Here is a 15,227-nt window from a genome sequence, read left to right as displayed (position 1 = left end):
TAAAAACCTTTTCAAAAGTGTCAACAGAATAATAAAGGTTCCTCAAGTGTGTAGAAGCATTACAGTCCAGTAAGACATGTTTAATGGATAGTGGGTTCTGACAGGATAGGCACATTGGTGAACTTTCTCCAGATAGTAAAAATTGGTGTGTGTGCCTTGCATGTCCTATCCATCATCAAGTGATCTCGATCCCAACGCTTTCTGAAAGTTTAGAATGAATGCATTAGAATGGATAATTGAAATAGTTGTTTTTGACACTGGGAAAAAAGAAAATGTTGCAATTTAAATTATGAGCAAAGTGTTTTTTTTTTTATTTCATTTTTTACCTTGGATGCAGACCTTTAAAACAAAATTACGCACATTTGAAAAAAACATAATAGGTGCTCTTTAAAAGGGAATACATGTCTTGTCCCAACAACAGGATTTATTTCCCGTAATTTGTTGTTTAAACACTGATCCCATTCTGACTGCCATTTGTTTATCGTGCATACGTTTAATGTTGGTATTAGGTCTGTGAATGGAATGCAGCATTTTACTGGTTCTGAGGATAATGCTTCTTCGGCAGCTCTATCTGCTTGTTCATCACCAGAGATTCCTGAGTGGCCAGGTACCAGCAGAAAATAATACTAAAATTCTTTGATTCCAGAGATGACAATTTGTTTAAAATCTTCGTTTTTTTATAGACTCCAATGTTTCCAGACATTATTTGGATTCAGTTATCATTAAAAAGGATTTCTGTGGAACAGTCTCAATGAACTACAGTGCTTGTAATAAAGTATTTGCCTCTGCAATAAAAACTGAACTTTGGACAGGGTTGCATATGTCTTGACACAGTTGACTTGTTGCGAAGGCTGCTGCCACTTGATGTCCAGATTTGGATCCATCTGTGTATATTGGGATATGTTGTGGGAACACTGACCTTATATCCAGGAATTGTTGGTAATACGCATTCGGATGAGTTTTTGATTTTTGGTTTCTTGTTAAATCCAGATGGATTTGGGGCTTTTTGAGATCCCAGATATGCTGACTTCAAATGTAGAAAGCGAGTTATCACGCTGGCAGTCTACTGCAACATTTAGAATGAGAAAATGCTGTTTCAGTAAGTGTTAGAATATGCAAATCAATTGAATTGAATCACTTGGACATTTTAATGCAGTTTGTGATAGACGGTCCCTTGCTCGCTGTTATAAAGTGTCCCATTAATGTTTTCTGGATTTGGTGTTGTGTTTTCTAAATTGTTACTTTGTTTTTGCTATTGTTTTTACATTTATTGTGCACTTCATGACCACTGTTGTTTTCTCTAAAACATATGCACACATCAACACATTTGTTTTTACTATCCTGGTGGGGATGTTCCATTGACTTCAATTGTTTGTATAATGAGATTTTCTATCCCTTGATAAAACCATTTTCATCAAGACATTTTGGTTATTAAGCTATTTTCAGTCATAAACCTTTAAGTCAGAAACAAGAAAAGAGCCCCACTAATAGTTTAAGTGTAACAATAGGATATTTACTAACTTTGGTATTTGCAAAAAAAAAAAAAGGGGGAAAAAATTTAAACTTTAAAAATGCCTCCACTAATTAATACGCTGACAGAGAAAACTAATAACTCATTAAAAAAAAGAATTTCTAATAAATATCAATACAGTGCAGCCATTGATTCATATGCAACTTATTTTAAGAGTAAAATAAAAAGTCAATGAAATACAATTGAACAGAGGCACAAAAATAAAACACATAAAACATCACATGTGACAGAAACAAATAAAAGTGGTTTTGTTTGCATATAGAGTTTGAAATGCAACTGAAAGCCTCTTCTGGTGACTGATCTGTCATGACCTCATCTTACTCCTAGTCAGAAAGGAGACTCGGTGAAACAAACTAAAAAAAAATAATAAAAAAAAATCTACTTCGCAATAGGGCTTGCCTTTCACAAAACATCACATGGAACTGATTTTATAGATAGAAAACTTGAGGCAAGTGGAAAATAAAAGAATAAGAGGACAACAGCACTACATAAATCTCAGTAGAGCCACACAACATTTAAGCTTGCTTGAGTTAAAACAAGCCAAACAGATTTCCAAGGACTCCACACAAAGACATTCCTGGAATGTCTGAAAATGCAACTCAGAATATAAATTCCAAGCACATACACGCATAATCCCCCACATACATTATCCTTTTCAAAGATGCTTCACTCAATCTTCACTCAAACATCTGCTACATCAAACTGAGTGAGGCACTTGGAAAGAGTGGTTTCATAGCCATACAGTGACCAAAGATCCCTGGGGATCTTAAATGCAGCTGGTCATAAAGACACATCTATCCATGATGAATTATAAGTAGGAGAATTAAGCACATCCTGACAAATCTGATTCAAAGCATATATGTACAATGTATGTGCTTAACTGTTAATGTGCTGTTACAGTACAGTAAGATTACAGTCATTCAGTTCAGACAAGCCACACAACACACATACAGGTTGAGTGTGAAGACAGTGTGGAAAAAAAGTTAAATATGGTGAAACGGAATGAGCAAACAAATTTGATGAATGAAAATATTCTAATTCTTTATTTTCTCTCTGTGACTCGCTTCCTCCCACAAATCCCAACATTCTCCCTTCCCTTACCTTCCTGTAAAGAAATATTAAAAACACAAAAGGAAATCCTACATTTAGAAACACCAGATAAGTTAGAACACCAACCTAAATCAAAAGCTGTTTCATGGCAACTGGCCGAGCGCTAACCGAGTCTTAAAACAAAACAGCCCCACACACATCTATGATGTCACACTACAGGAGACGGTGAGTAGAGTTAGTACAAGTTGAAAAATGCTTCAAGTGTTTTGAATGAATTGCAAATTAGACTGAACTAGCAAACACAAATATAGTTTAAAATTACAAGCACACTAGAAATTTGAAGAAAAATCTTAATTCTAAAAATGTGTCTTACTATTTTGCTACCTAAAATGGTGTCATCCTGTACACTATACTCCGTACACTTGCAGTGTTACACACTAAACGTTACTATAACTTCACTGGTGACAAGATTTGTGCTTATAAACACGATTCAAAAACACCCTTTTTATATAAATATATACATTTGTTTACTTATAAAAAGCTACTTTGCGCTTTGACTATTTCACAGTATTTATATTGACATTTCTCTTTTTCCCCCATTTTGTCCTTCTTTGAACTAAGATTTTCCCAGGGTCTTGGCAACAGATGGCAGGTAAGGCTATTTAATCCTAGCCCCTAATGTTAACTGGGCGGATTTGCAAATGCAGGGTGGTCTTTTCAAATCAATCTCCACTCCTCAGCTGATCTATGGAAGGCTGGTGATGTCACGTTTGGGTGGCGGCCCATCAGGTTTACAGCTGGTCCCATTAGCTTTATCTTCAAACATCATAACCCTGTGGGAGAGAGGAGAGAAAAATTTGGCCTTCAGTAAAAACCACACAGATACACAAATCAGCAAAAGGTAAAAAAAAAAATTCAACCACAAAGTCTAAATTACACATCAGGAATTTGAAACCAAATTATTGAACACACACAGTGCACAATGGATTCAAAACAACCTGCCACTTAAGATTTAGGACTATGATTTAAAGTGGACAAAAAAGTTGTTTAACATCCATCAAGCTATTGGAAACATTTAAACAAAAAGAATGCCATATTAGCTTTGCAAGTATTTTTCTTTTTTTCTTTATTGAACAAAACACAAATTAACAAGACATAGCAGATTATACAAGACACCAATGAGACACACACACACAAATACACATATATACACACATATTGTTGTGTTGCCACATGATATATATCTACAGTACCTGTAGACACTACTATATCTATACATCTATAATTGTGTTTTATATATATTTATATGCCTACCTACATCCTACACCTACATACAGTATCTCACAAAAGTGAGTACACCCCTCACATTTTTGTAAATATTTGTCAAAAATGTGACAACACTGAAGAAATGACACTTTGCTACAACGTAGAGTGTGTACAGCTTGTATAATAGTGTAAATTTGCAGTCCCCTCAAAATAACTCAACACACAGCCATTAATGTCTAAACCGCCGGCAACAAAAGTGAGTATACCCCAAGTGAAAATGTCCAAATTGGGCCCAAAGTGTCAAAATTTGTCAGCACTGCTTTAAGCCTCTTGGGCAGTGGTTGTCTTGGAGGTGTGTTTAGGGTCGTTATCATGCTGCTTCAGTATGTCACAGTACATGTTGGCATTCATGGTTCCCTCAATTAACTGTAGCTCCCCAGTACTGGCAGCACTCATGCAGCCCCATACCATGACACTCCCACCACCATGCTTGACTGTAGGTAAGACACACTTGTCTTTGTATTCCTCACCTGGTTGCCTCCACACACGCTTGACACCATCTGAACCAAATAAGTTTATCTTGGTCTCATCAGACCACAGGACATGGTTCCAGTAATCCATGCCCTTAGTCTGCTTGTCTTCAGCAAACGTTTTGCAGGTTTTCTTGTGCATCATCTTTAGAAGAGGCTTCCTTCTGGGACGACAGCCATGCAGACCAATTTGATGCAGTGTGCGGCGTATGGTCTGAGCACTGACAGGCTGACCCTCCCCCAACCCCAACCTCTGCAGCAATGCTTATTATGGATATTACGCTGATGGCTAATTGGGCCCAATTTGGACATTTTCACTTTGGGCCCAATTTGGACATTTTCACTTAGGGGTGTACTCACTTTTGTTGCCAGCGGTTTAGACAAATTTACACTGTTATACAAGCTGTACACTCACTACTTTACATTGTAGCAAAGTGTCATTTCTTCAGTGTTGTCACATGAAAAGATATAATCAAATATTTACAAAAATGTGAGGTTTACTCACTTTTGTGACATACTGCACACACAAAAACAAACACAATTATAGATGTATAGATATAGTAGTGTCTACAGGTACTGTGACTGATACGTTTAAGGAATAGGTTAATTTAATGTCACATAATAATCATTATTATTAATTAAATTTTTCTGGTGATGTTGTGGAAAGAGAAAAAGATATAGATTTTAACTGAGTGATATAGATATGGAACAATCATAGTTATAATAATAATAATAATAATAATAATAATAATAATAATAGTTGTAGTAGTATAATACTAGTAATAATAACAATAATAATAGTAGTAGTAGCAGTAATAATAATATCATCTCAGCTTTATGAAATTTTAGACCAGTCAATAAAATGATTGCCGATATACGAAACTCTCTAGGTCTGGGAGCCGTTCCACTACCGCCGACACAGACACTAACCCTAACTCTGATCACCCGGCACCTCCTCCACTGTCGCCGGCAAAACAAATCCCATACCAAAGGTTAAGCCTCTGTGCTCCGCTATGTCTTCCACCACAAAGGATACTGGGGCACCACGATAGGCACCTCCAAATCAAGCTCACCTGGTCTGGTTGTAACCTGTAGGTGACCAGAAATCATTGTTTGGTTGCCCTTTTTAGATTGTAATCTTTGAGTGGAACCGTGGTGTGCACCAGCTAGCTCCCAAGCCAGAGACACCACATCCAACCCAGATAGCACTCCGAAACGGTCACGTTAAAATGAGAGAAGGGACCGCCGGCAGAGGTGGCAAAGGTAGGGGCCAGGCAAACCAAAAATCGAACAGGTAATGCCTATGCCGATAAGACGTGCCAACTGCACCCACAGACCGCATTAGAACAGTCGCCAGACCCAAACAGTTAATGAAGTATATAAATTATAAGTGTATAAATGGAATGTTTTTGGAATTGGACTTTATAAGGGAGGCGGGTGGGAGGGAGGACAAATTGTTCTGTAATAATATAAATATCAATACTAACACCACTATTAACCCATCAACAATAACAATAAGAGTATTAACTATAACGATTACATGCAAAATGTACATATATAAAATAAATGAAATACAGTACAGCATATAAACTATTATAATATATTTAAATGACATCAATCTATAAATAATTGTAGAACAGTATATTAAATACTCAGGCATTGTTTATCTATTATAGAAATAGTTTGCATTTATGTATCATAGAACTAAATTGAGCCATTAACTCAGCTATTTTTTTTTCCTTTTCCCTTACTCATTTCCTTGTCTTTTATTAGAGCAAAATATGGAAATACAACAACATAAATACAAGATAAACAAACCAATAAACAAGAGATGCACCGATCGACCGGCCAGGGACCGTAATTAGCCGATTTTCCGCATGCTCCCCTGGACCGGTGACTGGCCGGTCAGCCTCACGTCTTTCCGACTCCAAGCCGGTCTGTTTTGTTGCCAGCGGCGCAGGCAATAACATCACAGCCACACGTAAACATGTAATTGGCGTGGAAGATCTTCACAGTGAGTGAAGAATACATAAAGTTTGAAATGTGTTATAATTGTAAGGCCAAAGTAAACCGTGGGGGAACCGCCACAATAACTTTCGGAACAACAAACCTAATTAGACATTTAAAACACCATCACCCAGCTGAAAATGCCCATTTTAAAAAAGAAGCTAAAAAGTGAAAGCGGCTAAAGCTAGCCAGAGCTCAGAGCCAGCCACAAGTCAGCAGCCTCTCTTATCATCCCTTGGAATGAGCAGCGAAAAGACCAACGCAATTACGAGGAAAATTATGGAATTCATGGCCCTGGATGACCAGCCGTTCTCCATAGTTGAGGACAGAGGGTTCAGAAATCGGATACATTTCCTCCAAACAGAGGAGGAGGTACTTTCCGGCGTCGCGATGCCAGAGTTGTTTAATCTCGTGTCATGTCACACACGCAGCCTGTTATCTTTCAACATTTGGGTACACGAATCCGGGTGAGGGGAAGTGAGGTGCTGGATGGCAGAGGCAGGCTATATACTATACAAATTGTGCCGTTGTGATTTAATGTGCTGAGTAACGCAATTTTTCCCACCGTGTCCGATATTTAAATCAGTGCGACACAAATTGCAAAAAGCGTGGGCATTGTCGATATGGCTTCGGGATATGAAATTAAATTCTTCCATCCAGCTGTTGTTAAATGTACATGTATATTTTGTTTTTTTCACCGAGCACCGGCTGAGTCTTCTCCTCCCCTCTATCAGTGATGCTTGATTTAACATCTCGCGTCTACTGCCTGCAGATATTAACAGCACAACTGGGTTGTAGGTTGCCAGGTTGAGGTCATAAATGATTTTTAATGTGTATGATGTGTCGATTGTGTGAGTCGGATGCGTTTCATTCAAGATCTGGCAACTGGACCACCTTGGAAAAATATATTGATGTGATTATTCATATAACGTGGTTTGGGCATACAAATTACGGGAGTTTTTTGGGGAGAAATAACAAAACGGGAGACTCCCGGGAAAAACGGGAGTGTTGACAGGTATGGTTACAAGCCATCCCGAAGCAGTGCTCCGTTTTACAACTGATATTTGGACATCTAACGTAAGTTGAGCGTATTGGACACTTCAGTTTTTCAGATCTTTGGAATCGTTTTGTTAGACGAGTAATAAAGAGAAAAAGGTCCATTTATAAAAATAGCGGAAAATGACATTTGTTTTATAAAGCAACTCATTTGCAGTTAATTGTTATTTCTACCTCTTTCCAGTCACAGAGCACTTTATTTTGAGAGTTGTTTAAGTGAGAGAAGATCCTGTAAATTGTAATGTTTAATAATTTATTTTATTATGAAAATAAAATGTTGCATTGAAGAAGGTAGATTTTGTTTGTATATGCGGTCAATAATAGCTCTTAGAAAGAAAATCGGTATCGGCAGGTCACGCTTGCAAAATAATCGGAATCGGCCAAGAAAATTGCAATCGGTGCATCTACAATAAACCAAAAACAAACAAAACAAGTACTGAAAAAAAGAAAGTTTATTTAAAAATATATCAATAAATAAATATAAATAGTATTTTTTTTGCAAGTTTAATCTCACCACCACTATAAGAGAATATGAGGGTCATTTTTTTTTAAATGGCTCGTCTATCTTAAGTTCTCTATAGACGATATTGCTGATGATATGATATAAAATGAAGCAATATTGTACAAATTTCAATGTGTTTTTTTGGGGTGTCATTGAGTTTCATAAAGGGCAAATTCCATTAGACTAATTTCATGATCTTTTAGGACTTCACAATTAATCAAAATAACCACCAAAATGGCGATATTGTCATATGTGATTATTAAACTGCAAAAATTTTGATTAAAGACAGATAAACATGGTACGTGTGCACTGCAGCATAATCAGTTGATGCGCTGTTCTGTGCAGGGCTTATGGGCTCTTGTTTTTAGCATTTTATAGCGTTTAACATGCTTTGTGAGAGGAAAGAACTACATGTTCTAGAATTCACGCCATTCCAAACATTAACTGCTACAAGTTATTATAAAAATCTACAAAGGCAACACAGAAGGAGATGACAGTGTTTCACCAGATACAGAACATTGTAAACAACACTCACTCAGCACTTTCAGTTTCAAAGTAAAAGCTCCAGGTGAATGGGACAGAAATATCAATTTTTTTTATAAAACACATTCTAATCCTCAAATGAATTATGATAATTCAGTATTCTATAATAATGACATATAATTGACTGGGTCCACAGTAATAATTCAGTATTGTGCAATATTCAATTGGATTCCCAATTTTTTTTTCAGGGTTTCTGCAGGTACACTCAAAAAAATGATTCAAGCCCTTCTTAGAGGTGACACATTTAAATATAATTTGCTTTATTTAAATATATCTATTTAAGATCATATGTATATATATTTAAGTGGTTTAACTGAAAATTAATAGCTCCACCTATGAGATTGATTTACGTTGGATCGCCAAAAAAAAGTGTCAGACGGGACCACCCTTTGCGCATGTGCGGGACAGCGCGCTCTTTTCGCCCATCTCTCCATCCTCTTAGTGCAACGCCAAGGCAACGTTTGGTGGACGAGACTACATAAAAGGCGAATATCCACTACTTGGTAAGTATTCATTTGTTTTAGTTGATTAGAAAGTATCTTACTGTCAATTATCGTTAATACAGTAATATTGACCAAAATGTGTGCAACAGTTAAGCGAGCCTAATTTCACTCTTCAAAGTTGAAGGGAGTTGCTGGCTAACGTTACCTTATGGTGGTTAGCTAGTGCTACTTTTGTACTTCAACGTTAGTCACGTTGACTGCTTTGGTTAATTTATTTAATTATTTAATTTTAAGATTTTTTTAAAGTCACGGTATTTAAATCTGTATCTGTATTGCATGTTAAAACTTAATCATTCACATTAATAGGTGCTCTACTTCAACCTACAATATTAACCAATGTATTAACATGTTTGACTATAATTAATAATTACTTTTATTTGGTTACATTGCCTGAGTATTTCCTCCATTGCTCACACCTCTAATATATGCATCTCATCTTTTGCAGTTTAAGTTGAAAAGCAGTTTGCGGCAACCTCCTATTAATGGTAGGTATAAGACTAACATTACTTGCTCAATTCTAGCACAAACTGATTTGCATCATTGTCATGTGATATGTGCTAATTGTCTTTATTCTCCTTTTTATGATTATGAATGTGGCAGTGCAAAGAATGCAGTTTGCAATTAGCTAGCAGGTATTTGTTGTTGCAACATTTTAGGCAGGTTCATGGGCACTTAAGGGGCAGTTATCGCTATCCATGTACATACACCGATTGCCCCTGTACCTTTAATACATGGAGTAAGCTATTAAATCACACATACAAAAGTCATGGAAAACATCAAGGTCCAAACCCAGTAGAAGGGTCTACATTCCAGTGTCACGTGTGCTCATGCAGAGAACTAGCAACTGAAAGAGCTTTTTTCCAACACATAAATGGACATCTCAGGCATGATGAAACGGTTCCTTGTATGTTTGTAGGATGCACATTTAAAAGTAATGTTTATAGTACATTCAACACACACAAAAACAGGAAACATAACCAACATTCACTGAAAGATTTTAAAGCCAATGTCATCAGTACAAGTCAGTTTCGTCAATCAATCAATTGTGCAGATGAGCCTACAGAGTCTGTGGATGCAGATATTGAAAATGAAACATTAAGTTGTGATGATGCTGCAGAATTGTTCCAGCCAAATTTTATTGATGAGAAAATTGGTTGCATTTTATTAAAATTAGAAAATATTGTTCACATTCCAAAGGTGGTTATTGATGAGGTCCTTTCTGAACTGCACTACATTTTAAGTACAGCATCTTTGCCTGTCATAAAATCTGTTGTTTCGGATGTATTCCAGAGTCATAAATTACAAGTTGAAGTTGAAAATTACAAATTCCATCAGTAGTGGATGAGGTTTCAACTGCTCTATGCAAATCCAATCCTTTGGGAATAGCTATTGCAAAGGATGGCCCTCTTGCTACTGCGTATAAACGTGCACAGTACTATATCTCTCATTTTGGGGTTTTAGAGCCAATTGAGTATATATTAGATGCCCAGAGGAATAGGACATTTCAATACATCCCTATATTACAATCTTTGCAAAATTTGCTCTCTCATCAAGCTGTCCTTGAACACCTTAAAACTCAACAAAACCAGCTATTATCTGGTCAAAAGAGTACAGAACCATAAGAGATGGTGAGTACTATAAACAAAATCCTTTTCTGTCTGATGAAGGTTTGAGAATAGCAGTAAATCTTTATGTGGATGATTTTGAGATTTGTAACCCTCTTGGGACATCTCGAAAGAAACACAAACTCTGTGGTGTCTACTGGGTTTTAGGTAATTTGCCACCAGGTTCCCATTCAAAACTAAACTCAATCTATTTGGCTGTTTTATGCAAATCGGATGATGTGAAGGCCTATGGCTATAAAAAAGTTTTAGAGCCTCTCTTGCAAGATTTGGTTACGTTAGAACAGCATGGTGTCTTTGTTTCTCAGCTTGGTCAGTTTGTTAAAGGTACTGTTCAGTGTGTAAGCGCTGACAATCTTGGAGCCCACGGAATAGGTGGATTTGTTGAGAGTTTTTCTGGTGGGTCCATATGCAGGTTTTCAGACTAAAGATGTCAAATCAGGTGCATTCACACTCAGAACCAGAGACCTCCATGATGTTCATGTCCAGTCTGCACAACTATTTGCTGTGGTGTCAAAAAACAGTGCGTTTTAACAGACCACCTTTCTCATTTTCATGCAAGCACTGGCTATCCTCCTGATATTGTGCACGACCTCTTTGAGGGTGTTGTTCCCGTTGAACTAGCACGCTGTATCAGTTTGTTGATTTCCAAAAAATACTTTACTCTTGATGGTCTTAACAAATTGATCCAGACATTTCCGTACAAATGGGGGGGACAAAACCAAATCGCCCCCATCCAATACCACGCTTATTCAAAGCTAGCAACATTATAGGTGGCAATGCACATGAAAATTGGGCCTTGCTCAGATTTCTTCCCTTATTGATTGGACACATTTTGCCAGAAGGTGAGCCAGCATGGCAGGTAATTATAGATCTTAAGGACATAGTTGAGTTGGTTGTGACTCCTGTTCATACAGAGAAAACTCTTGCATATCTTGATGCCAGAATCTATGATCACAGACTCCGCTATATTGAACTCTTTCCAGACATCAAGCTCCTACCAAAACATCACTATTTAGAGCATTATCCACAAATGATTTGTTGCTTTGGACCTCTACTTGCTTTGTGGACTATGAGATTTGAGGCTAAACATAGCTTCAAGCAGGTCGCACGTCATACGAATTGCTTTAAGAATATAACTCGTTCACTAGCTATTAAACACCAGTTTATGCTTGCCTACCACACACATTCCTCTAGTCTCAAGAAATCACTGTTAGAGGTCACAGATGTCTCAATCATGCCTGTTGATGTCCTTAGTCAAGGAGTAGTGTCTACTCTGAACCAGAGATACCCAGATGTGACTGAAGTTCATATAGCAAAAAATGTGTCTTGCAGTGGTATACATTACAGTGAGGGGATGCTTATTGTACATGAATCTGTAGATGGACTGCCTAAATTTAATAAGATCATTCAGCTGTGCGTTCTGAAGGAGAAGTTGTGTTTTCTAGTGAAAGATGTATGCGCTTGGTATAGGGAGCATTATGGGGGTTTTGAGCTGTCTGACTCACCCACTAGAGAGGTTGCCCTAATTGAACTTGATGACTTGGTGGACCCTTATCCCCTTGTGGAATATATGGTTCAGGGTTTGCGTATGGTAATGTTGAAAAGATTCATCATCGTTAAAGGTAAGTGTCATTGTTAAACAAAAATAGTATGAGCTCTTGATGCCAGACTTATAATCTCTGTTTTTTTTTTTTTTAAATCACAAATATAACTAATTTATTGTTTCTTGTCCTCTTCCCTTTTTTCTGCTCTAGATTAAAGGTGTTCCAAAATGGCAAATCCAGCTGTCCTTCGGATCATTTTTGGTGACGCGTCTGACTCTAGAAAACTGCACCTACCTTATGGAATTCCGGCATCAGTGGAAGAACTACATGTGCTAATAAAGACATTCTTTCAATTGAAAGAGGATTTCCGGATTCAATTCATGGATTCTGATTTTAATGAGTTCATGAATCTAACTTCAGTGTCTGACATTCAAAACAAAAGCACACTGAAAATAATCTGTAATCCTATCTTGTCACCTGTGGAGCCCTGCATCACTTTGTACACAATAGACTCTTTTGGTGAGACCTCGGCTACCACTTGCTCAGAGCCTGAAACCCCTGTTTCGTCAATAGCCTCATCCTGCAGTGATGATACGCTGTACACATCAACACCACATTCATCCCCAGAAACTCGGCCCTCACGATTGGCCTCCTGGCCAAATGTTTTGCTAGTCCCTAAATTCACCTATGAAGCTGAATTTGAACTACAACAGAAAAACACAGAGTTTGAGACCAATGGAACATACTTCAACCCTGGCCCAAAGCTAAAAGGGGTCATCCTTGATGGCCTTGCGCAAGAAATGATGAAATACACTAAGTATCCAAAAGACTACCAGTGTGAAGAGGTAGCAGCAGCTTTGACAAGGGCCCATCCATGTCTGGGGCAGCTGGGATCCAAGACAGGATTTTGGGGATGGAAACAGTCGCTTAAGTATAAAATGCAAAACTTTCGTACGAAACTTGGCCGACTTGGACATCCCGAAATCCGTTTGAACTCTTTGAAACACAAACGAGAGGGTCAAGGCAAAGCTGCAGCCAACATCAAGAAGCCTAGAAAGGCTGAAGTTAACTATATTCCTCTGCACCCAAAAGGCGAGACCACAGAAAGCTTGGAGAATGAGAGAATTGCTTTATTGTCAGAGCTGAAAAAGCGTGACAATGAAGTGGTGATAAAAGAAAAAAATGGGAAAAACCTTCTCCCACAGACGACTAGAGATTGTGGAGCAGAGGCCCCTGATAGAAGATTTCGTAAACAGATGGCCTGCCTTATTCCAGCAGAGTGAAGTAAGTAAATGTGTACATGTATGTATGTATGAGTTGAAATTTTCTGCACAATTGTATTTACTAGTGCAAAAGGTTTACATAGTCGAATCAGAATTGTCAAATCTGGCCTATACTCGATTGATCATCGAATCGTGTGTGTATAATCTTGAGAAGCTGCAGAGCTGCAGTCTCTATTCACTTGTCACTGTACACTATACATTTACAGCTGAACTGAGGATTATTTTTAACCATTTTCTCTCTGCTCACCTGCCATTCACCAGTCTTGTGCCGAGTTGTGCATGTCTGCTGACAATTATGTGCATGTCACGGTTCCTCACGGGTCTATTCTAACTAGGCTTCTGTTTAAAAATGATTTAATAATCTTTGTGGTTCATCAATGGTGATAAATGATTGGAACATCCTGCAAGGTGCACACAGCCATGCACAACTCGGCACAACACGCTGCTGGTGCTCGTTTTGTTTTCTTCTTCTATCACACCCGCACATGCAGACTGTACTATGTAAAATCAAACACTAAGCTCCCCATAGAGCCACAATGGTGGTAATTAACACATTTTAATGGCTGCATTTTGTTTATTTTTCAGGTAAATGCAGAGTTTATGAGGATCACCACCAAGCCACTGCAGTCAAACTTCATGTCACAGCTGGACCACTTCTCAAACAAGCTGATGCAGATATTTAAGAGCAAAGGAGGAGTGAAGGGGCAGAGGATTAAGGAAGTCCTGTCTATCACAGATTCGGTTAGTCGAAATGCATCTAACATCCCTTTGCATGTATTGGGGTGGTTATTGTAAGGTTTTATTGTCCATAGTTGCTTATTTAAACACTTTATAAATGGCCTACTAGTATAGTGCTTTCATCCAAATATTATGTTTTTTTTTTATTTGGTTCATCCACTCACACACCAATGTAAAACATGCAAGAAAACTACCAACTTGCTTGTTGGGGGCATTTAGGGGTTAGGCATCCTGTTCAGACTGAAATTACCCTCTGATCTTAATTAGACAACCTGCTCCTTTCCTGTGTCACCATAACAACCACATTTGGCTAAATCGTGTCTCATTTTTCACCCCTGCTTCAGCGTGACAACATCAACACCAAGAGGGAGTGTATCCTGAGATGCCTCATCATCTACCTCAATGAAGATCCAGACACCTTCTTCAAAGAATATCTGGTAAATTCATCACAATATGTTTGTCATGTAGTGTTGAACTGTTACTCCCTCTTCTCCCATTACACACTATTTATATTGACAGAGCCCCACAGAGGTGTTCTTATGTACTGGTGTAGACAAGTGATCATACATGTTTTTGAGTTTAGGGGGGTGTGTGAGTGTGTCTGCGCTTTTATGAGTGGGGAGGTTGTTTAGAGTTCTGTTGGCCTGGGGGATGAAGTTGTGCTGTTGATAATGGACAAATGCTTTTCTAGATGTATTTTTGTGTCTGTCGCCATCACCTGTGGAGCCCTGCATCACTTTATGTCCCCTTATTTCTCTGTCCATCTTTATTAAACACTTGCTGTGTTTTCTGTGTTTGTGGTGTTCAGGCACCGGCGACCGAGGATGCAGAAAGGGACCTAGCAACCACAGTCATGGGGATTTATGTGATCCGAAGTGATGGGGATCAGGAGCCTGAGGACGTTTGAGTTGTGATTGAAGGCATCAAAGTCCTGAGCAACTTGGGCAGTGTCATCATGGGCTTCGTAATGCTTTTTGGGCTCATTTATGCCCTTGATCTGAGTTTTCCAGACAACCTCAAATACACCTTCGAGTTTTTCCAGAAGATCA

The 15,227-nt window shown here is 38.1% G+C and overlaps 1 protein-coding gene across 1 annotated transcript in view; it reads right to left on the bottom strand.

Annotated features, from left to right (window-relative positions):
• Positions 1–1,508: 1,508 nt before the first annotated feature.
• Positions 1,509–15,227, bottom strand: part of LOC127643173 (allograft inflammatory factor 1-like) — a 53,978-nt gene continuing 40,259 nt past the window's right edge. Inside the window, exon 6 of the mRNA XM_052125770.1 lies at positions 1,509–3,414. Coding sequence (XP_051981730.1) covers positions 3,327–3,414 — 88 coding nt within the window. The 3' untranslated portion in view covers positions 1,509–3,326. The remainder of the gene's footprint in view (positions 3,415–15,227) is intronic.

This window comes from Xyrauchen texanus, chromosome 4 (genome assembly GCF_025860055.1).
Source record: "Xyrauchen texanus isolate HMW12.3.18 chromosome 4, RBS_HiC_50CHRs, whole genome shotgun sequence".
Lineage (NCBI taxonomy): Eukaryota > Metazoa > Chordata > Actinopteri > Cypriniformes > Catostomidae > Xyrauchen > Xyrauchen texanus.
The sequence above is the reverse complement of the archived record's forward strand: the minus strand, read 5'-3'. Positions and strand labels throughout refer to the sequence as shown.